This window comes from Pogoniulus pusillus, chromosome Z (genome assembly GCF_015220805.1).
Source record: "Pogoniulus pusillus isolate bPogPus1 chromosome Z, bPogPus1.pri, whole genome shotgun sequence".
NCBI classification, from domain to species: domain Eukaryota; kingdom Metazoa; phylum Chordata; class Aves; order Piciformes; family Lybiidae; genus Pogoniulus; species Pogoniulus pusillus.
In genome coordinates, this window is record NC_087309.1 from 95,403,789 (window position 1) to 95,427,344 (window position 23,556).

Genomic DNA, 23,556 nt, shown 5'->3' on the forward strand with positions numbered 1-23,556 from the left:
AGGGGCCAGCGTTTCAGATGAGGCCAAAGTGCAGTCAATAATTTATACAGAAATTTGTGTGTAGATTCCAGAGTAAAGCAAGCTTTTTCTTGATATTGTTTGTCTGACCAAGGAAAGAATTAAGTCATGTTTGAAAGCCCACCCCTTTAAAAATTCTCTTTTAATGACACGGGAAAATAGTCTTCTAATGCAAAATTACATGTTCATGCCATCGCGTTGGTTGTGCTTTAACAAGGGAGGGCATGCCTATGATAGTCCTTTGTGGAATATTTCACTGCCAAAATAAATGTAAATATTTTTAACTGATTGTATTAGGATTCATAGAACTCTAAGATTTTCCTCACATTGTATGTGGTACTGCTCTGTCCTCAGTGTCTAAATAGTTCTGTTTCTAAACCTATGAGGCTCAAAGGCTGATTAGCTGTAATGCAGGAAAAAGCCAGGAGAAGTTGTGGTAGCGGCAGAAGTTGCAGAAAACTACCCAAGCTTTTAATAAATGGAAAAAAAATGGAACAGCCTGCACAAAGGACACTTACAGGAAAAAATTCCAACCTGTTGTTGGTAAGAGAAGAGAAGCCTAGCAGAATATGTACTCATTGCTACTGGGAAATCAGTTTCGTAGTAGCTTGACTTTGCATTAACATAAGTATTGATGAACAGATGGAATAAGCCAACTGGTTGACTAGATGTTTCACTAGTTTATCTGCCTGAGATACGATTTGAAATAAAGGGCCAAAAATCATGGTGAACTTCTCTGCAGAATGCTGACACCTTTTGAAATTGATTAGTTGAAAAGTAGCTCACTTTTGTTCTGTCCCAGCAAAATACTAACAAAAGCCCTTTTACCTTTCTTCTGTTCAAGAGGAACAATGTTAGTCACAGTTCATTAGACTTATTTACAAAATAGAACTGGTATCTGAAGCTTGTTACTGAAACACTTGTAATTGTTCTGGGGATCTTATTCCTGGTTAAAATACAAGAATTTTATAAAGTAGGACAGGGGAAGAAGTTAATTCATTTTCAGTGCATGGGAGGGAAATAGGTAGAAGAGACAGAACTCCTAATTTGCAGTTGCAGTACTGATAGGAATCTAATGTACATCCCATGCTTCTCAAACACACACACACACACACACACATACACATAGATTTCAGTGTTTTCAGACTGCTTTAAATTGCAATTTTAAATTCCTGTGAGTGGAATAACAGAGAAGTTATCACGTCTGGTAACTGCAGTTGGCCTTTGTGAAGAATGGCTTGTTAGGCAGCTTTATGATTTACTGAGGCCACAGCTGGCTGCCAGCAGAGCTACAGGAATGTGCTCTCTCTTGGGCCTGGTAGCTAGAGATGAAAAGGATCCAAAGCTGGCACAAAAGCAAATAAATTCTTTGACTTTAAATAAAGCATCATAATTTATAAGAGGTTCTGCTTCTCAATCCCAGAGAGGTACATGGATCACAGCAGCTTTTGAGGATGAGCAGAATTGTCTGCCTGGCTCAACTGCAATTCTGATATCTGCAGTTTACAGATTTGGAAGCATTTTCATGGTTTGGGCTTGGAACTGTTTCTTTATTCATGCTGTTTCTTTTCTACAAATTCTCTCTCTTCTGGCTTCCATTCCTTTATGTTTCGTTAACTGATCTACTGTTTGATAAAGAATTGTACCATGGCATTCACTTGACAGCTCTTTATCTTGATGTAGAACACTGGGAAACTAATCACTAAACACACCTTAAGGTGTGTAGGTGAATTTTGTCCATTATTTGCTTGGTTTATTACTTTCCGAGTGAATTGTCCCCTAGTAGCAGAGTTCAAAGCTGGGACATAAACTATTTTTTTCCTTTTTTTTTTTTTTTTTTTTTTTTTTTTGGGGGTGTGTGTGTGTTTGGAGGTTTGTTTTTCTGAGTTTGGGGGGTTTTTTTTGTTTGTTTTTGGGGTTTTTCTTGGTGAGGGGAGGGGTATTGTGGATTTTGTTTTGTTTTACTTGTTGTTGTTTGGTTTTGTTTCTTCTGTCATTTGGCTTTGTTGGGTTTTTTGGTTGGTTGGGTTGTTTGGTTTTTTTTTTTTTTTTTTTTTTTGGGGGTGATAGTTGGGTTTTTTTGTTGCTTTTTTTTGTTACTAGATAAACACACATAAATGTATACCGGCTTCCCTATTTCTGCAGCTGTTTCTCAACAGTCTCCTGATGGAAACAGTATTTACGTAGTCTGGTGTCTGAGGTGAAGACTAGAAATGAGGCCAATAATTATTAAAGGAACTCCTGAATGCTTGTCAGGAGACAAAATGGTTTGGTTCTCCCTTTTTGATCTTACTTCTCATATTTAAACAGTAATGCTTTTCCCTAGACTTCAGTCTTGTTTTGCCTTGCTTTTTACAATAGAAAGAACCAAAAAGTCTTCCTAACATGCTGTTTTGTTTTATACTAAAGACGAAAAAGGATAATGTTACTAGATAGGCAATAAAAAGAAAAGAAACCAGAGCTGACCGTTCAACTGAATATTGACCAACTGTCTTTATAAGAAAGAAATAGATGGTGGGGAATAAGCTAGCATCTAGTTTTCCAAAAAACTCAATAATTTTTCCCAAATCAATACAGCTCATCAGGCTTCAGAACAAAGGCTGCCAGGGACGTGACAGTGATGGAAGTGGCTGTGTGTTCTTTTGTGTATTAAGCACATGGGCTCATGGGGAAACAGGCCTTCTTCAGTTATTTCAGTGTTTATTCTTCTCTATGCTCTAGGACAAACCTCTAGATTAAGAGAATATATTACAGTTTTTATTAGGTAAAATGACAAAGTTGTCTCCCTGGTGGCCCAACTCCATGGCTTCAAGAAGTACCCCTCACTGTAATTGCTACTTATTTTTTGAATGCAAATATGAGTATGTAGTGCAAGTCCCAGGAATATATGTTTTGTGTTTGTATCATTAAAGGCGTAACACAGCTTTTTCAAGCCACGGTGATGGTTGCTACTCTAAATATTTTGTACTAATAACTTGATAATTAAGCTTATGTCATTTGAAATTTAGGTTGGCATTGTTCAGAACTTGCTGAAAATCACATGAATATGAACTAAATTTGTTTGGCTGTTGGAGAACCTGATGTAATTTGTGTGGTTAACATAATGACAATGTGCTTTAGTCACCAGCAGGGCAACATTAACTAAAATAACAAGGTTTAGCCTCTGTCCTTTAACCTTTAAGCCTATTATGCTTTCATAAAGTACTAAATTAACACCACAGCTAAGCATCTCAAAGGTTTATGACTTCACCAGCAGTATTTCATTACATTTCTTTTCCTTAATGCTATCCAACCTTCTCAGCTCTGTTGCTATATGGTATTTGTTCAGATGAAGTCCAGTGTCCAGGATGACTAATTGCAGATCTGTGCTCCAGATGGTTTGATAACAGGATGTGGTTAAGTCACTTTTCAGACATTCAGCACAGCAGTTGGGCTGTTAAGAAAAAAAACCAAAAAACAAACACAAGCCCACTAAAACCCAGAAAAAAATCCCAAACCACCAACAAAACAAAACCCCCACCAATCTTGCATTTCTAGGCCACCTGACAGGCATTACATTCTCAGGCTTTTACTGATATTGGTGTCTGTAACACGTGCACCTGCTGTAGATGTAGTTGAATTCTTGTGCCATGCTAGATGGAGATATGATTAAAGTAGTAAATAATTGTATGTCAGCCAGATCAGTATTCAGTGCTGAAGACCTGATTGTATGTATATAATGTTTACCGTTAATTTTAGATTACTTTCTTGATGGAACCAATCAGGGAGAAATAAGCCCTTGCACTGCAAGTCTAATATAAACATTATTCTGTGTTTTCTATGCCCAAATGAATTGCAGGTGTATACGTGGGTCCAGGATTGATGATGATGCGGTGGATGTTGTGAGGCAAATGAGTTGTAGTGCAATGGCAATGAAAAAACTTGAGATAATCGTAAGATTGTAGATTTTCATCTTGCAGCTTTTTACACTTCATATAATTTAGTTACTGTTAGAAAACTGATGTCAAATGGTAAAATAAACATTTGCATATTGTCTAAATATATTTACTACTGTTTGATCTAGCCTCATAATAACAGGATTAGATATTTTACTAGTCTTTCTGAACTGGAATCTGAGAGTCCCATATGTGAGATTTAAAAACCACAGTGCCAGATGCAGAATAAGATGTGTTTAATCCATAATGAGTGTGTACTCACTGATGGCAGATACACCATAATTTTACTATCCCAGGCATGTCTGTAACATTTGCACATGGCACGGCTGGAACAAAAGGTAAATGGAATTGCGTTTTCAAACACATTTTTTGATTCAATAGTCATAAAGATACAAGGAATTGATTTTTCTCTAAAGTTATGTCAAGCAATGCTTTCTCCAAATTAAGAATTGCATCTCAGTTTTGAAGAGCTATAATGCCATAGGAATATTGCTACAAGAATTTGTGATATTAAGCTTTGAAAGAAGTACATCGTACAAAAATTACAGCAAAACATAATATGCTTTGGTAGAACTTCTGCTGCTGTCAGCAAAAGTTGTCTTAAAATGATACTCAGAAGAGTAAAGGCAGTAGGTGGAATTCTTAACTTGAGGGAATTTTGAGCAAGCTCATAAGTAGGACTCCACTTACATTTAAATGGAAGTGGTTTTTGTGACTTTTTAAGCATAAGTGACTTCTAGTGACTGAAAAGCAATCAAATGAGTTTTAGTTTCAGAAGATCATTTAAATATTCTTCAAAAATCAGTTAAAGTATCGTTCAGAAAGACTTTGTGCAGATCTGCTTTCTCTTGAACTTTGCAAATACTTTAGTTTTTCTGCTAAGAGCAGAGGGAACAACACCCATTCACCCATTCAGATCACCAAATTTGGAGTCTAAGAAAATAATCAGCTTGAAATGTAACAGAATTTTGTAGCAGTTGCTGTGATCTGAATTAAAAAATAAAAAACAACCTATGCTGCAAACATTAAGTCAAGCTTTCCAGATTAATTTAGTAATGTCTACCTATACTGGAATTTGAATGTGTTTGTTTACTAAAGACAGTGTTTCAAAAAAACCTAGGGCCTGCATCTAAGACAGTAATGTGATAATTTGGTTCCTAACCATGTGATCTCATTCATACTCATAGTTTTGAATACAAAGTAATAAAAAATCTTGGCTTATCTTCATGGAAGAAACAAAGGAAACCAAAAGAATCAGTATCTCTTTTAGGCAACATCCTTCAGTCTTTTGTTCTTTAGATGAAGTAGCACATGCAAGTGTGTGTTGTTATATTTGACTAGATACTTACAAGTGTGATTAGCTGCTAGAAGTGCAGTGTGAAGGTAGTCTACATAAATGACACCCTGTCTTGGTCCTGAGGGGTTCAATGAGTGGACAACTCAATGGACTAAAAACTGGTTTGACCGTGGCACCCAGAGAGTGGCTGTCAACGGCTCCATGTACCAGTGGAAGCCAGTGACAAGTGGAGTCCCTCAAGGGTCAGTACTGGTACCAGTCTTGTTCAAATCCTTGTCAGTGACATGGACAGTGGCATTGAGTGCACACTCAGCAAGTTCACTGACAGCACCAAACTGTGTGATGTGGCTGACACACTGGAGGGAAGGGATCCATCCAGAGGGACCTTGACAGGCTGGAGAGGTGGGCCCATGGTAACCTCATGAAGTTCAACAAGACCAAGTGCAAGGTCCTGCACCTGGGTTGGGGCAATCCCAAGCACCAATATAAGCTGGGCAGTGACTGGCTTGAGAGCAGCCCTGAGGAGAGGGATTTGGGGGTACTGGAGGACAAGAAGCGCAGCATGAACCAGCAGTGTGCACTTGCAGCCCAGAGTCCCAGCTGTATCCTGGACTGCATCAAGAGAAGTGTGCCCAGCATGTAGTGGCGATTCTTCCTGTGTGCTCTGATGAGACCCCACCTGGAGTACTGCATCCAGTTCTGCAGCCTCTATTACAAGGAAGATAGGGACATGCTAGAATGTGTTCAGAGAAGGGCCATGAAGATGATCAGAGGACTGGAGCACCTCTCCTATAGAGACTGACAGAGTTTGGACTGTGCAGTCTGCAGAAGGGAAGGCTCTGAGGATACCTTATGGTGGCCTTCCAATATCTTAAAGGGGCATGCAAGAAAGCTGGTGAGGGACTTTTTAGGATGTCAGATAGTGATAGGACTAGGGGGAGTGGAGCAAAACTGGAAGTGGGTAGATTCAGGATGGATGTTAGGAAGAAGTTCTTCACTGTGAGGGTGGTGAGACACTGGTTGCCCAGGGAGGTAGTGGAAGTTTTTAAGATCAGGCTGGATATGGCTCTGAGCAACCTGAGCTAGTGTGAGGTGCCCCTGCCCATGGCAGGGTATTGAACCTAGATGATCCTTGAAGTCCCTTCCAGCCCCAGTGATTCTGTGATTCTGTGCCTTGTGATGATCATGTTTTTACAGCAAAATCACAGTATCACAGTATCACCAAGGTTGGAAGAGACCTCACAGATCATCAAGTCCAACCCTTTACCACGGAGCTCAAGGCTAGACCATGGCACCAAGTGCCACGTCCAACCTTGCCTTGAACTGCCCCAGGGACAGCGACTCCACCACCTCCCCGGGCAGCCCATTCCAGTATCCAGTGACTCTCTCAGTGAAGAACTTTCTCCTCACCTCGAGCCTAAATTTCCCCTGGTGCAGCCTGAGGCTGTGTCCTCTTGTTCTGGCGCTGGCTACCTGAGAGAAGAGAGCAACCTCCTCCTGGCCACAACCACCCCTCAGGTAGTGGTAGACAGCAATAAGGTCACCCCTGAGCCTCCTCTTCTCCAGGCTAAACAATCCCAGCTCCCTCAGCCTCTCCTCGTAGGGCTTGTGCTCAACGCCTCTCCCCAGCCTCGTTGCCCTTCTCTGGACACGCTCAAGCATCTCAATGTCACTCCTAAACTGGGGGACCCAGAAATGAACACAGTACCCAAGGTGAGGTCTAACCAGTGCAGAGTACAGGGGCAGAATGACCTCCCTGCTCCTGCTGACCACACCATTCCTGATGCAGGCCAGGATGCCATTGGCTCTCTTGGCCACCTGGGCACACTGCTGGCTCAGGTTCAGGCGGGTGTCAGCACCCCCTGATCCCTCTCTGTTTGGCTGCTCTCCAGCCACTCCAACCCCAGCCTGTATCTCTGCATGGGGCTGTTGTGGCCAAAGTGCAGCACCCTGCACTTCGAGCTATTGAATGCCATCACGTCAGTGTTGATTGGGCTGACTTGAAAAAAATGTTACTCTTTGTTGAAGTTGAAACAGTTTAGGTAGTTTATTTCCAGTTTGTCATGATGTGTTTTTTTTATATAAACCTAGTTAATAGTAAATGTCTAATTTTGGTTCTGGTCTTTATTATGCAGTAACTGAAAAGAAGGAAAGGAGGACAAAGAAAGACAACAGATTAATTGCATCAGAACTAATTAAAAAAAAAAACAACTTCTGTCTTTTGATTTCCAAAAATGAATTTTATAAGAAGTCATGTTTGTGGCATGTGACCTTTCATTCCACAGTAAAATCCAAGTATACATTTTTCACAGTTACTTTGTACAGATTATTACACTGTATCTATCAGAACAGCTTATGTAAAATGGTTTTGTTGTCCTTTAGACATGTGCTAGCTTTTTTCTGTCTGTTCTGGGGTGGGGTTTTTTTGGCTATAAACATTATGATTATGAATGTGGTGAGTAAAGAAGAAAACTCATAATGGTACATGCAGTGTGAAGGAAAACACCAAAATACAGATTTTTTTTCTTGCTCCTAACAAGCAAATGAAATTCCCTTTGATGTTGAAGGTGGGACTTCATTGAAAGTGGTAGACTCTAGGTAACATACTTTGTGCATGTTTGCTGTACATTAAGGCTTTGCTTATGATCCTGCCTTGGCTAATGCTGGATTTTAGCCCAAAATTAAAAATAAATACAGTAGTGTAGATGAACTGTAAAACTTTGAGGCAACACAACCCCATTTTCTTGTCTTAGACACTTTTCAATAACTCCTGTACATAACACGTTCACCATTTACTATGTCTACTTCTTAAAGATAAAGAGTAGCATGAATAGTAAAGTTGAAGATTTTTACTTCCTTATTCTTGTCTGCTTTGACTTTGAGTATTTGACATTGAAGGCTGTGGAGGGTATTGCTAACTTCAGATATACAGTAACTGTGAATAAGTACACAGTTTGCAAATGGAATAATGAGACAAAATAGATCAAGAACTTTACACCCTCATTTTGGGATATTTTTTTCTGTACTACATTCAAATATGGTGAACTGTGCTCAGGTAAGTGGTGAAATTCTTGACACTCTTACTTGATGGAATAAACATTTGCATGTAGTCTGAATATATTCACTGCTGTCTGATCCAGCTTCACAATAACATGATTAGATATTTTGTTGTGTTTCTTGAATTGGAATTTTAGAGTCTGAAGGTACACTGCATTACAAGCATCTGATTTTTTTTTTCTCCCATTCTTCACTAATGGTTACTTTAGATAGTTCAGTCTCTTGGCCTTTTTCAAGGTGAAAACGCATGTCGCTATAAGACAGTATGAAATCTATGGATCCCTCAATCATTCCTTGCATTTTCACTCGTTACATAAATGATTGTTACATGTTGTGTAGTCTGATGTCTAGTCTAATGTACTGTGAAGTCACATTACAGGCGCTTCTTATGACTTGATGCTAGTCTAATGAAGTTTGATCCTATATGTGACATGTTATTTTGTAAGATGGAGGAAGTATGTGAAAAGCTATGCCCTAGCACACACCTGCTCAAAAGAGGAACTGGAACAACATGTAGAAGAGTTAGCATGTGACTTAGTATGTGACTGCCTGCCCAGCAGACTGAGAAGACTGCTGTGTACTGCCTCTGAGACTGTGCAGAGAAGTCCCAGCAGAGACTCTTGTTCTGAGCTTGAGCTCTATACCAGGACAAGTATTTTGGATCGGAGAAATTTGTCATAATATACTGCGACTGGGTGCAGCAAAAATAGTCCTTTCTCTTCATAGTCCATCTAGTATGTAGTGTGGACTACATACCTCTCTTATCTTCATTTTCTTTTTCCAGTGTTTTGGTCTTATAAGCCAGTTGCATGTTTCCACAGGGATCAGTTCTACCTCCCATGCTGTTTATATTCTCTTGACCCCTTTCTATCATAATCTGATAAGATTAAATGAGCTACCTTCACTGCTACTTCTATGAAATCTTACCTGTGGCTGAGTAATATGCTGTTCATTAGGGAAAGGAAATATATTTCTTGCCACAGTTATTCTAACAGCATGGAGACTAATCTTTCCTCCTACTTAAGTACTGGAGCTTTTGCTAAGACTAACAAACTTAATGAGATGCTAAACGTGACTGACTGTTAAGGGAGGAACGTGGGTGTGTTTGCTTTTGAAGTATTGACTTTCTTACATTGGAAGGTCATTTGAATGTCTTATAAGGATTACTGAAATGTGTATCGATTTCAGAGGATTTTATTATTATATCTATTCCGTACCTTCTACTTTGCCCTCGCTTGTATTAATAAGTAACATACTACCCCTAGGTCTTTTATATACTTTTATTAATAAATGAAATGCATGTAGAAATAGACAAGACTATAGATATTGAGAAAGATGGAGACTTATGTAGGAACACACCCTGATTTAAAACAAAATAAAACCACAAAACCACTACCACAAAATGTAATGTTGCATTTTAACAAAAGGATAAAGGTGAACTAGCAGGGGAAAAGCTAATGACACAGTTAAACCTCCTGTAACACTCCGTGGGAAATCAGAAAGGTCTCCTTGCTTTGTACATTTAGCAGGAGATTGAAGAAATGCTGGTAAATGAACAGGAGGGAGCAATTGTGCTGCGGCAGGGAGATAGGGTATGTGACATAATAGAATTTAGTGATGGAAAATACCTGTGATTTTCACTTGAAGCATTATGGAGTCACAGCCAACAAGCTAAAGGTAGAAGGAAACCCTCGAGTTACCAGAGAAAACACCTTTTTAATATTTCTCTAGTGTATGAGTGGCAGCTAGGAACATAGCTTGGAGTTGCTAATTGACAAACCCAGTTCCCACTGATGTGTATTTACTCTGTGGCTCTGCTGATGTGTAGTCTTATTCATATTTTTTGCCCACACATTTCAGTAGGTGAAGAGGTTTGGACACTTCAAGACATAGTGTGATTTCAGCACTGGAGGAACATGTGGTCCCAAAGCCTGCACACGCTCCTCCTATTAGGTGCCAGTGGCAGAGGGGCTGTGGAAGCACCTGCTCCTTTCACAGGCCAGGAACATTTATGGTGGAGCCATGTCCCACCAGACTCCTCTGTACCCTTGCCTTCACTCAAATAACCACCTCACAGATGCCGTCTGGGGCAAGGCAGTGGCACAGGGAGGTTTCAGCACTGTAGGTCACAAGTACCACCAATGAGCTACAGCACTGCTGAGCCACAGGTGCAGGAGCTGACAACCCATCAGTGCTGGGTGCTGTCCAGGCATCTGGGTGACACAGAGGCCACACACTGCCCTCATCACTTTGTCCCTGCTTGCCCTCTGCCATCAATGGGCTGGTGGTGGCAAGTGCTGCAGAGCTGGCCATGGCCAATCAGGAGCTGGAACAGGTGGCAGGCAGCAGCCATACCCTTGCCCCCTCCACCGTGTGGCTGTGGTGTCCCTCATTTGAAGGGACTGAGGACAGAATGAGGTGGTTTTCATTTTTCCCAGGCTTCCCAGTTTGCATGGGTGACAAGAATATGACATAACGAATTAACCCTAATCTTTCTGGGTATTCAAAGCTGGGCTCTATCCCTGCCTGGAAGAGCCTTTTGTCATTCATCCTTTGTCATCTTTGCCCCAGTGTACAAAATTCTAGTTGCTTTATCATAATGGCAACTTTAAGCCATGCATGGAATAATTTTAAAATGTGCTACAGAGAATTTTCAAGGAAATCCCATCTTCCCTGGTACCTCTGGTAACGACACTTCAAATACTTCCCTACTGCTAAAAGGCCCCCGAGGAAATAAGTGACTGGTTGCATGTTTACTTTGGTGCAGCAGAGAGGGATCATTTCAGTGCAAAATTAGAAATCACACTGGTAAGACAAAGCAAAAAGACTGGCTGGAAAGATTCTGGCACAATGCCATCATTATATTCATTATAGAAGCATGACAGCTAGAACAAGAAAAGTGTGGAAGAAAAACAAGTCACAAGGCTGGCAGCTGCGAGTCAGTGTCTTCACGCCTCATAAATTGGAAACATTTTGCATCCTGCCTTTCTTTGCTAGGTAAAACATATTTTTTGTTTCAGTGTATTTTCTAGTGAGAAGAGATGGCTGGTTTAAGAACACTACCATGTGTTTACCTGCGAAAGGTAATGAATTAGAGGGGTCATTATGCTGGCTAGTCCATAAACATGATGATAAATTATGTGAAGAAGTGTTTGGAGGCAAACTGATAAAAAAACCCAAACATTTGATCGACACTTCCCATATTTTATTGCTACTTAGGGTGTCCTTACTACATGCGTTTTACAGAGATAATTTGAAAAAAAAAAAAAACAAAAAAACAAAATTAGAAGTCTGCTTTAGGTGGACATATGAGTTTACATTTAATAAAAGTTGTGAGTGGTAAACCAATTAAATTACGGTACTTTCATTTTAAAGATAATTCTTTCTATGTACCTGGCAGTTCCTCTTAGCTTTACTGTATGGTTGGAATTTCATGTTTGGTCTCTTGCTGTCTGCAGAAGAACAAGTAAGGCAAATAATACATGCTTCCATCTATATCTGCTGAACAAAACTTGCAATGTGTATACATATGTGTGTGCATGTTTAGTCTATGCAATTTCAAATAAATAGAAGTGTCATTATCATGTTATTCAAAGCAAAGCAGATTCTTCTCAGTCACCTACTGATTTAAACACTGTAACTGTTGCTTAGTTTATGCTGGCTGGCTGCCAAGCAAAAGCAATTATGTGCAATAATAGCAAAATTAAGAGGTGAGTGTTGCTGTTTTACAGCAGGACATGGCAAAACCCATTTCCTTCTGTCAGCTATATCTTGATTACACACACAGTCACAGAGGCATACACTCTCTTGCACACATACACATGTGAGGAGACACACTTTGTCATTTGCTATCTTTCTGTGGGTTTTAACTTAGAGTCACTGAAACCAGAAGAGAGGAAGAGTACCACAGTGTTTGAAAGTAAGTAAGAATAGAGCTGTCCCTTTGTGGGGAAGGGAAAAAAAAGGAATAAAACAAAGAACCTACCCTAATTATTTTTCTGACAGTGATAATACCTTGTTTTTCTCACTGGCAGGTGTCCTAGTAGTAAATGTTACATGGAGGAACAAGACTTATGTGGGAACACTGCTGGACTGCACAAAGCATGACTGGGCCCCTCCTAGGTAGGTGATTATTCTGAGTCTGCTTTTTGTCTGCTGTGTTTTCACCCTGAGTCTCTATCAGGAGACTGTACAGATTAATAAAAAACAACTGTCTGTAATTGAAACCATGCAGCAGTGGAACAAGTAATTCTCTGTTCCACACTGAAATGTGGAGGTGAAGTTCTGTAGTGTTTTTTTGTTTGGTTGGTTGTTTTTGGTTTTTTTGGAGTGGTGGGGGTTTGTGTGGTTTTTGGATTTGTTTTTCACTTGTGTTTTTGAGAGGGCAGGGGAAATAGATGGGATTCAGCTAAAGGACAATTGCTTTAAAAATAAATTTCTGTAAGTTCAGAAAAAAATTCTCTCCATTGCTTCAGTCAGGTGTTCTTGTTTTTACTATTTTTGTCCATTTAAAAAATTATTTTCCCTTTGAGACTGTAACATTCTCTTTTGGCAGAAGGGTATCTTTTCTTTCACCTGTATCAAGGTTCTGTTACAGGAAGTGGTGTTGTTCTGGCATTTATTCTCTTCACAGCTCCTGCTTATGAAATCTGCTCTTGTTTATACAGATTTTGTGAATCGCCAACAAGTGACCTGGAAATGCGTGGAGGACGGGGCAGGGGCAAGCGGGCAAGGTCCGCTGCAGCTGCAGCTGTACCTGGGAATGATGCGAGTTTTGCAGAGTCCAGAGGACTTCAGAATAAGAATCGAGGTGGTGCCAATGGGAAGGGGAGGAGGGGCAGCCTTAACTCAAGCGGGCGCAGGACACCTCCAAACTGTGCGATGGACGAAGTCAAAGCCAGCCCCTCCTCCACAAACAAGAGGAAGACTAAGCCTGCAGTAGAGCTAGATTTGAACTCCAGTTCAGAGGACAATAAATCTGGAAAGCGTGTTCGTACTAATTCTAGAAGCACTCCCACCACCCCACATGGGAAACCTGAGACTACTTTTTTGGACCAAGGCTGCTCTTCTCCAGTGCTGATTGATTGTCCTCACCCCAACTGCAACAAAAAGTACAAGCACATTAATGGATTGCGATACCATCAGGCTCATGCACATTTGGACCCAGAAAACAAACTGGAATTTGAGCCTGACAGTGAAGACAAAATTTCAGACTGTGAGGAAGCCTTGAGTAATGTGGCACTTGAATGCGGTGATCCAAGCACAAATTTGCCAGGCTTTGATCCACTAAAAGCACCAACATCTCCTTCCTCTGTCACTACCCCAGGGACCCCCAAGGGAAAAAGGGAATTGACCAGCAATGGCCCTGGTGCAGTTGTCAGTTCCAAAACTGGCAAGAATTCTGGCAAAAAGAAGAGTCTTAACAGTGAGCTAAACAGCCTTCCAGTAATTTCTAATATGGCAGCCACACTGGATAATTGTTCAGTAGCAGATGGCAGTTTGCAAACTGAAATGCCAAAACTGGAGGCTGAAGGGTTAATTGACAAAAAGAGTTTGGGTGATAAAGGTAAGAAAGCCAACAATTGCAAAGTAGATAAAAACATTTCCAAACTGAAAACTGCGAGGCCCATTGCCCCAGCACCAGCACCAACTCCTCCACAATTAATAGCTATACCTACTACAGCCTTTACAACCACCACTACAGGGACAATACCGGGACTGCCCTCTCTAACAACTACTATTGTTCAGGCTACACCAAAGAGCCCTCCACTAAAACCTATTCAACCAAAGCCTACAATTATGGGAGAGCCAAGCACTGTAAACCCAGCTCTCACTTCACTCAAAGACAAAAAGAAAAAGGAGAAGCGAAAGCTCAAGGACAAAGAAAGCAAAGAGACTGGAAGCCCCAAGATGGACTCTAAACTGGGAAAGCTGGAGGATTCAAAAGGGTCTGGGAAAGACTTATCTGGGCATTTTTTAAAGGACCATCTCAACAAGAATGAAGTGCTAGCTAATGGACTGTCAGAGTCACAAGAGAGCAGAATGGCAAGTATTAAGGCTGAAGCAGATAAGGTTTACACATTCACAGACAATGCACCCAGCCCTTCCATAGGGAGTGCCTCCAGGATGGAATGCAGCACTTTGGTGAACGGACAATCTGCCATGGCGCCACTGCACGTGTTGACACAAAATGGTGCAGATAACGTGGCCGCTAAAACCAACAGCCCTGCTTACTCAGATATTTCTGATGCAGCTGATGACGGTGGCTCGGACAGCAGGTCAGAAGGCATGAGGTCAAAGGCCAGCTCTCCATCGGATATTATTTCTAATAAGGATGGTGTTGTAAAAGGACATTCTTCAACCACAGCACAACCGACTCAAGCAAAAGAGTCTCATTCTCCCTATTACCATGGCTATGATCCTTATTATTCCCCAAGTTACTTGCACTCTGGACAGGTCAGTACTCCAGCAGCTGGGAACAGCAGCACCTCACAGGGGCTGAAGATCAAAAAAGAGACTGAGGAAGAGGCTGAGAAGAAAGAGAAGGCAGAACCATCAGATGCCAAGAAAAGTGAGAGCACTTCCTCGAATTTGCAGCCACAACATCAGTCAGTAATAACGCAAAGACACCCTGCACTTGCTCAGTCACTTTATTATGGACAATATGCCTATGGGCTCTATATGGACCAAAAGTCCTTAATGGCCTCTAACCCTGCTTACAGGCAGCAGTATGAAAAATACTATGAAGACCAGAGAATAACAGAACAGAAGATGACACAAACTGGGAGGGATTGTGACAGGAAGAATGACCCTCCCTTGAAGGAGGTTGGGAAAGATGACAACAAGCAGAAGACTGTTCCATCCGCCACTATTTCAAAGCCCCCTTCAACTCCAGAGACCAGCAAAAATAACACTAAAACAGGGTCATCAGTTTCTAACAAAGGTGAGGAGACAAGCAAATCACAGATCCTTTCCAATCACCAGCAGCAGCTGCAATCTGACAGTTTCAAAGCCAAACAAATGGAAAACCACCAGCTTATAAAAGAGGCTGTAGAGATGAAATCTGTTATGGACTCCATGAAGCAAACAGGAGTAGATCCAACCACAAGATTTAAACAGGTGAGATTACAAGAAGTAGAATAACAGTGTCTTTATTCTCTGAATGCAAGTTGTCTCACTTTCAGTCATGTGAGATTTTTTATGTCCTTGTACGTCTGCAGCCAAACATGGTCCACTGTCCTCTTTTTCTTGCTGAATAGTACTGTAGTCTGTGAATAAGCCAACAGACCATTCACTTTTAGCTGTTGAAATGGGAAAAAAAAAATCTAGCAAGATGGTGATAGAACACAGGCTTAAGACTTTTAAATTACATGCCTGAATAAAACAGAACTAGATTGCTCTTTAGATGTAAATTCTAAGCAGATTGGTTAGTTTAGAAATCAGAAAATTCAAACAGAAGTAAGCAGCTTTCATTGTGAGAAGATTTAAGGTAAAATCGAAAGATGGTTTGAAGTGGTTTGTTTTTTTTTTTTGTTTTTTTTTTTTTTTTTTTGGTTAAATGAAAGTTGGCCTTTACTGAAGATCGGTGACCTATTTCTTTGAAGAGTTGGCTTGAAGCTCAGCTCTTTATCTTAACCCAGGGTGACCTTTCTGAAGCAGTTAGGTTCCCCTTCTCAGCCAACCTTAAGCTCCTAAGACTTGCACAACGGATGAAATTTTCTTTCCATTGAAGTCACTGCTAGTTTTCCTGTTGACTTCACTGGAACTAGGATTTCATCTGTTGCTTTATATTGACCTTCATAGATATCACGTTGATGTCATTCACTGCAGTACAACTGCCTCTATGCTCTGAACCGGAGCCCTCAATGCTCAACGTTTTCATGTAGTGTACAGAACACCCCAGAATTCAACTTTATGGGCTGTCTTTCAAAATACAATGGGGTCAGGTGAGTGGGAGTCAGGCAGCTGTAAAGGAAGTGGGATGATACAGTCCAGAGTACAAAATTTCTGCTGGTTGAAATGAGTATTTGAACCAGACTGTCCCAACATCTGTAGTTGTGAGCCTACGTTTCTGCTGCATGTGCCATACATGTGTTAGAGTTGAAGACAATGTTTACAATTAGCTCTTGCTTATGCAGTATTAGAAAAAAAAGTCTTCCTGTTACTGTTCAGTACTGATTTGGTGTACTCCTGTGAAGAACTCACCTACCTTATTCCATAGTGTGTTTATAAACTCATCTATTGTATGTTTATAAACTCATCTATGTAATATCGTATGTAAAAATGTATTTATGATATTTTGTACATGTTCTCTAAACTGTGTTGTCCTAATCTTGTAAATACTTACTGATGTGTGATTTTACAAATTTGAAATCATAGAATCATAGAATCAACCAGGTTGGAAGAGACATCCAAGATCATTCTATCCAGTCTATCACCCAGCCCTATCCAGTATACTAGACCATGGCACTAAGTGCCTTATCCAGTCTTTTCTTGAACACCCCTAGGGATGGCAACTTCACCACCTCCCTGGGCAGCCCATTCCAATGGCAAATCACTCTCTCTGTGAAGATCTTCCTCCTAACATCCAGCCTATACCTCCCCTGGCACAACTTGATACTATGTCCTCTTCTTCTGTTGATGGTTGCCTGGCAGAAGAGACCGACCCCCACCTGGCTACAGCCTCTCTTCAGGTAGTTGTAGACAGCAATGAGGTTAGCCCTGAGCCTTCTCTTCTCCAGGTTAAACAACCCCATCTCCCTCAGCCTCTCCTCACAGGGATTGTGTTCCCATCCCCCCACCAGCTTATATAAGACTTTCTACTGGAGAAGTCTGTCTTAATGTCTGACTTCCACTGATTCCTGAATGTGTATAGTATTAGAGGCAGCATTAGCACCTTTCCAGTTAGATCAGTTTTTCCAGTTGATTGTTCCAGGTAATCTTAAGTGCTCTGGCATATCATTAGCCAGCTTTAATTTTGTAGTTCACAGATACTTTTTGCTCTCTAGTGGGTAAATATCTCTGTGGGCTTTAATTAAAATGTTTTATGAATAGTGTGGTCTCAGAACTTTGATACGATGCAAGTATATTTCATGATTAAACTAGTTAAAGTCATGAAGAAGGATATAAAATGAAGCAATTGAATTAAATTTTGATAATAGTCTCTTGCTCTTTCATGGGAATATTAGTTTGACTTTGAGCTCAAGGCACTCTGTAGCAAGCAAACGTCTCCTCTATGTAATAGGAATATGTTATTAAAACAGCTATTAAAAATACATTAATCGAAGTATGGGAAATATCAATAATGATCTTATTTCAACATGTAAGTTCAGAACAGAATTTTTTTTTCTCCTTCATCTTAGGATCCAGATTCACGAACATGGCATCATTATGTCTATCAGCCCAAATACCTTGATCAACAAAAATCAGAAGAACTTGATCGAGAGAAAAAGTTAAAAGAAGACAACCCTAGAAAAACCCCTAACAAGGAAAGTTCTCTCCCTAACCTCCCTGTTTCATTAGCAAGCATTAAAGAAGAGCCTAAAGAGGTCAAGCGTTCTGATTCTCAATCAGTGGATGAGAGCAAGATTAAAAATGATGATCAAAAGACACCTGTAAATTGGAAGGACTCTCGAGGTGCTAGGGTAGCAGTTTCCTCACCAATGAGTCAGCATCAGTCATATATCCAGTACTTGCATGCTTATCCTTATCCACAGATGTATGATCCCAACCATCCAGCCTATCGTGCAGTCTCTCCTGTCCTAATGCACAGCTATCCTGGTATGTATTCTGAATTTTGCCTTGCATGCTAGTTAAGATTTACACTTTTGAAGTGTTGAGCCTGCATCTTAATATTCCTATTAGTAGCTAGGGTATATTAGTAGCTTCATGGGTGACATTTGTTTGGCTTGTGCTTCCACTAGGGAAAGTTCTGTAGATGAAACTGATTTAATACAAGATGTGCCTTTTATGATCTGTCACAGTTCCCAGCTACAGTTTTCCCAACCCCTGACAGTCTGCTATTGCTGTTAGACTGACAGATAGTTTATTGCCTATAAAAATATTCTAAGCACTTACTGTCAGAACCATTATAGTTACTATTCTTTTCACTTAAAGGGGACCCATAAATGTCTAAAATGGTGATCAGCTCAACCCCTTTTTATAACCTCCATTCATCAGGGTAAATTAGGTGAAGATATTGAAGAGCAAAATGCTGTTTGATAGTCACCTGATCCATTTTTGATGTTACCCTCTCCCCTGGCATTCCCTCCTCCCACCTTGATATAACCAAAATGTAAAAACGGTCACTTGATGTAGTATTTATTGTTTACCTGCAGGGGCCTACCTGTCTCCGGGATTTCATTATCCAGTTTATGGGAAGATGTCAGGGAGAGAAGAGGCAGAGAAAGTCAGTACCAGCCCAAGCATCAATGCGAAATCAGCCACTGAGTCCAAAGCACTGGATTTGCTCCAGCAGCATGCCAGCCAATATCGCAGCAAGTCACCTGTTGTAAGGCCTCATCTGTTGTTACTGAAGAGTGGTGCATACAGGAAGTGGTAGAGAACATAATTTTAAAAAGCACATGATCTGGCAGCAGGTTCTGAACTCATGGTTCTTCTTTATGGTACTGCTTTAAATAAAAGCAATTTATAGTCAGGATGTTTGCATGGCATAAACCGGAAGTGGCACAGTTCTTTGCTCAGTCTTCCTAATTTAAATGAATGGACTCACATGGAAATGTAGATTCAGAGATGCATGCTGGTGTACAGTTTATTGCAGTTGAGCAGGAAGCTCCTGTTTGGAAACAGATAATGAAATGAAAAATTGGACAGTGGGATTTGGTAGTACCTTCTCCCTACATTTTGCCAAGAAGCAACATCTTTCAAATAACAGTTTACCAGCCCTCATTTCCAAAGATTTCCACCTGTGAACAAGTCACTGATCATTAGAAAGAAAGGTCTTTAATCAGGCAAACTTGATCCACAGAATGCACTGAAGATGGCTGAGGATTAATTTACATCAACTTTCAGCAGCTCAGCTAGGTTGTCCTGGCATTGGCCAGTCAGACAAGCTTAAAAAAGCCTAAAACTGGAAGTTATCATAGTGGCTTCAAGTGTTTCCTCAAAGTCTGTATACCTTGAAAACCCTTCAATTAGCCAGATACACCAGCTTTAGATTAGAATCACAAATAATATAGCAGAAAGATTTCTTAATAAAAAGTCAGTTTCAAGTTTGAGAGGTTGTTGCCAGATAAAGGCAAGTGTGGTTTTGTTCTGATTTCATCCCTTTAAAAATTCTTACATCAGTTTTCTTTCACTTTGTGTTATCAGCCTGTGGAAAAAACAGCATCTGAGTGTGAACGGGAAGCAGAAAGGGAACGAGACCGTCATTCCCCTTTTAGCCAGCGGCATCTCCATACGCACCATCACACGCATGTTGGAATGGGTTATCCCCTTATACCTGGACAATATGACCCATTTCAAGGTGAGCAGGTTTCCAGCAGTGGGTGCCTCATGTAGTCATTACCTTGACAGTGGAAATCATACCTATTTTCAGTAGAGATCCCCTTGTTAGACCAGAAGTGATTTAGATTTGAAAATTCACAGCATGGAATAACAGCACATGAATAGTTTCATGCCTGAGAAAGACCAAGTTTTGTTCCTAAAACTGAGTGTTAGATCATTACTAAGGATGTATCAGTTAGGCTGCCATTCACAAGAATGTTTTGATTCCTACTGTAAGTTGACGTTAACTGGCTGAAAGGCAGATAAACCCCCAAACCAAACAACCTCCTTTTTGTATAATTAGGGTTGTGTAAGCAATGAAAGAAGTGTAGCAAAGACAAAAGCTTTTTATACTGAACATGTTTTATGAACAAGGCATTGTGAGTCACAAGGGCTTGAGCTTGTTATAATTTGACTATCTGAAAGAGGACTCTGTATTTTGGCAAATGATGTGCACATAGTTGCACTCAGGGAAAAAATCAGCACAGTAAGATACAATTCATTCACCTTAGGTTTTATTTATAGCAATTTTTGACTGATTTTCTCTATCCCTGGACACTAGCTGGATTAAAAGGAGATTTGCTTCCACGCACCAAAGTACATGCTGTCAGAGGTGGTGGCTAAATGACATTAATGTATAACGTTCACTTGGTCCCTCAGCAGTTATTTCTGTTGTGTTTGAACATTGCTTAATCTGATTCGGTGATTCCATACACCTTTTAGGATGCGTTATGCTTGTTCAGAATAACTGCAAAACTTTTGTTTTTATGAAAGCATTGTATTCTGAGCAGCTAGTATGTAGTTTCTGTTATTCACTGTGACTTTAGATTCTGGTTGTTTCCTGAGCTATTAAGGAACTCATACAAACCACTTTGCATCTTGCAGTGCAGTCCTTGGAAAGGATTATAGTAAGTTGGATCACTGTGTTTTCTTGTAAAATAGCAAGGACAATTCAGTTTACTATATGAAGGCATATTGATCATAGAATCATGGAATGGTTTAGGTTGGAAGGGACCTCAAAGATCATCTAGTTCCAACTCCCTGACATAGGCAGGGACACCTCCCACTAGAACAGATCACTCAAGGCCTCATCCAGCCTAGCCTTGAACACCTCCAGCCTGTTCCAGTGTTTCACCACCCTCACTGTAAAGAACTTTTTTGTAACATCTAGTTTAAATCTCCCCTCTGCCAATTTAAACTCCTCATCCTGTCATTACAAGACCTTGTGAATAGTCCCTCTCCAGTCTTCCTGTAGGCCCCCTTCAGATACTGGAAGGCTACTACAAGGTTTCCTCTCCTCAAAGCCTTTGCTTCTTCAGGCCGAAGAGCCCTAACTCTTGTACTGGGCAATCTGTTTTAACACTGTTACCTGAAATACATGCTGTTTAAAACCCTGCCATTTCCTGGTGGTGGAGGTTTTTTGTCTTTTTGCCTTAGAGATGCTTCCTAATGTTTCTCTGAACACAAAACTGCTTTAAACCAAGAAGTACATCTACATTTCTTTGTTTCTTCCTTACTTCAGGATTGACCTCAGCTGCCCTTGTTGCCACTCAGCAGGTGGCTGCACAGGCATCTGCATCTGGTATGTTTCCTGCACAAAGAAGGTAAATATCCAGTAAATAGTAAATTGTATCTCTTAACATAAAGAAGAGAATGAAAGTCATAGTTTTAATAGCCTTATGGTCTTCAGTTCCTTATATGACAGATTTTAAAAGTGATGAACTTGAGACTTGAGCTAAATTGTAGTTAACTCTCTTGAAGGCAACATTTTTGTTCTTAGTTGTGGCCTTTAACTTAATCATTAAGATGAAACCTGCCTGTCTTCTGAGTCTTATATATACTGTGTTTTAAAGCTTGATACTAAGATAAAACAAGTGATTATGAAATGCAATTTAAGATTAAAGATTTTTTCAAAAGAGTTTAAAGTTCATGTTCAGTCCATGTACTGCTAGGAAAACTTAAAATTTTATCTGTTCTGCAAGTCTGCCTGGTTTGCTGACTTTGCTTTCAGAGAGGTTTGCTTGGGAGTCCATTAAAGGTGACACTGCATTTAAGTTACATATCTGTTCCATGCTTTTACCTCTTAGTTATGTACTAGATTTTCAGTAGAATTTACCATTAAAACCATCATCCTTATTCTTCAAGAGGAAAGACACTCTTCAGTATTATATTGCATCTCATCTGAAAAACCCAAAGCGTCCTTAACATGAGGGTTTCATTCATCATGGCCACATCAAGCTTCAGAGTTTAGTGTATTAAACGGTACTGTAGTATTCCATGGCTATGAGTGTCATTCTGAAAGCTGACTCTGAAAAAGTGTGACCTTGTAAGACTCTTAACTGGAAGCATTTGAGTGAGAAAAAACAACCAGTCATGAAAGGGCTGGTGGATGGTAGGATACCAGAAGATAAATCCCAGCTCAGGTTAATTGTTGGTATGTTGATCCTAAGGGGAGCCACAAGGAGATGGTTTTCTATTTTCCGTTCTTGTCCAGATTTCATTTTATGGTGTGTCTAAGGTGCACAAAAGGGAAGGATACTGCATACTAAAATATTCCTCTTTCTTTTTTCAGAGAATGATGATTTTGGGGATCTACATTATCATGTGACTGGATCACATGAGGAAGCGCTTTATTACAGACATCAGTTCCATGGTGTTAATTTGAAATGCCTTAATGGCAGGCAAAAACCAGTCATTTCATTTTTGTAAATTGCAGATTTTATCAGAGTAACAAATGTTGCTGTAATTAGACTTCTGTTTTTATATATATATATGCGTATATATATATATATACATATATATATAAAAATATATATATTCTTTACTTTTTTTGTATTAGTACCAAGGCTCGCACACAGGGTCTGCTGCTAAGTTGCGAACCACACAGTAAAAGGAGATATGTATTTCTCATGTTTAGAAAGCGTTAACTGCAAAAATATTTTTGTTTCTTTTCTCTTCTACTTCTTTACTTCTTTTTTTTTCCTTTTTTTCTTTCTTCCCCCCCTCCCCCCCTTGTTTTTTTTCTGCTCCAATTGTAAATAATGTTATGTATCAGTGTGCCTGAACCTTGCATACCCTTCTGGTATTTCCCACAAGCTCTCAGAGAGGCTAACTGTGATGACACTTTGGTACAATGTAGACGTCTATTTGGTAGCTCCTATTAAGATGCATCAGTGTAAAATGTTACTGTATTCACTGTTTCATTGTAATTGTGTATTGTGCAAAATATACCTTTGAAAGGCATGGGGATTCTAGTACCACAAAAACTGTGTTGTATATAGTGTATATACATGGAGATAATGAGCATCTGTGAATAATGAAATGTCTTTTTTGATAATCTTGAATGGCAGATAACCTAATAGCCTGCATACCAGAAGACATCTGTGATTGTTCTATTACTTGAATAGTCCTGCAGTCTTTTTTTTAATGTTTACAATTGCCCAGTTTTAGAAGAGAGACTCTAATGCCATTGCCTGGTTACTTGTTTTATGCTGTAATCTAGTTTATTTTATGCAAAATGTATATCGAATGCTTTCATTTTTATACCTGCCTTAAATAATTTGGCAATCAGAATAAAGAAAACAAGTTGATTTTGTACTTCCTTGGTGTCTATGGGCCACTTTCAAAGACATAGGCCAGTTTCATAGGCAAAGGTAACAGGCTGCAGCTACCACACAGCTACTAGTCTGTGTCCCCAGAGGTTCTCCTTGGGGATCAGTTACTGGTGTGCTCCTGCAGCTATTC

At 40.0% G+C, this 23,556-nt stretch overlaps 1 protein-coding gene across 4 annotated transcripts in view; it reads left to right on the forward strand.

The window, feature by feature from the left end:
- Positions 1-22,468, forward strand: part of ZNF608 (zinc finger protein 608) — a 104,295-nt gene extending 81,827 nt beyond the window's left edge. For 3 of the 4 annotated variants that reach the window (XM_064176594.1, XM_064176593.1, XM_064176596.1), the window contains 7 exons: positions 12,342-12,429; positions 12,975-15,426; positions 17,670-18,087; positions 18,645-18,817; positions 19,639-19,792; positions 21,335-21,416; positions 22,385-22,468. In XM_064176594.1, the coding sequence (XP_064032664.1) occupies positions 12,342-12,429; positions 12,975-15,426; positions 17,670-18,087; positions 18,645-18,817; positions 19,639-19,792; positions 21,335-21,416; positions 22,385-22,391 (3,374 nt within the window). In that variant the 3' untranslated portion in view covers positions 22,392-22,468. Of the gene's footprint in view, positions 1-12,341; positions 12,430-12,974; positions 15,427-17,669; positions 18,088-18,644; positions 18,818-19,638; positions 19,793-21,334; positions 21,421-22,384 lie in introns of those variants that run through there. The other variant, XM_064176595.1, reaches the window with a different exon arrangement.
- The last annotated feature ends 1,088 nt before the right edge of the window (positions 22,469-23,556 follow it).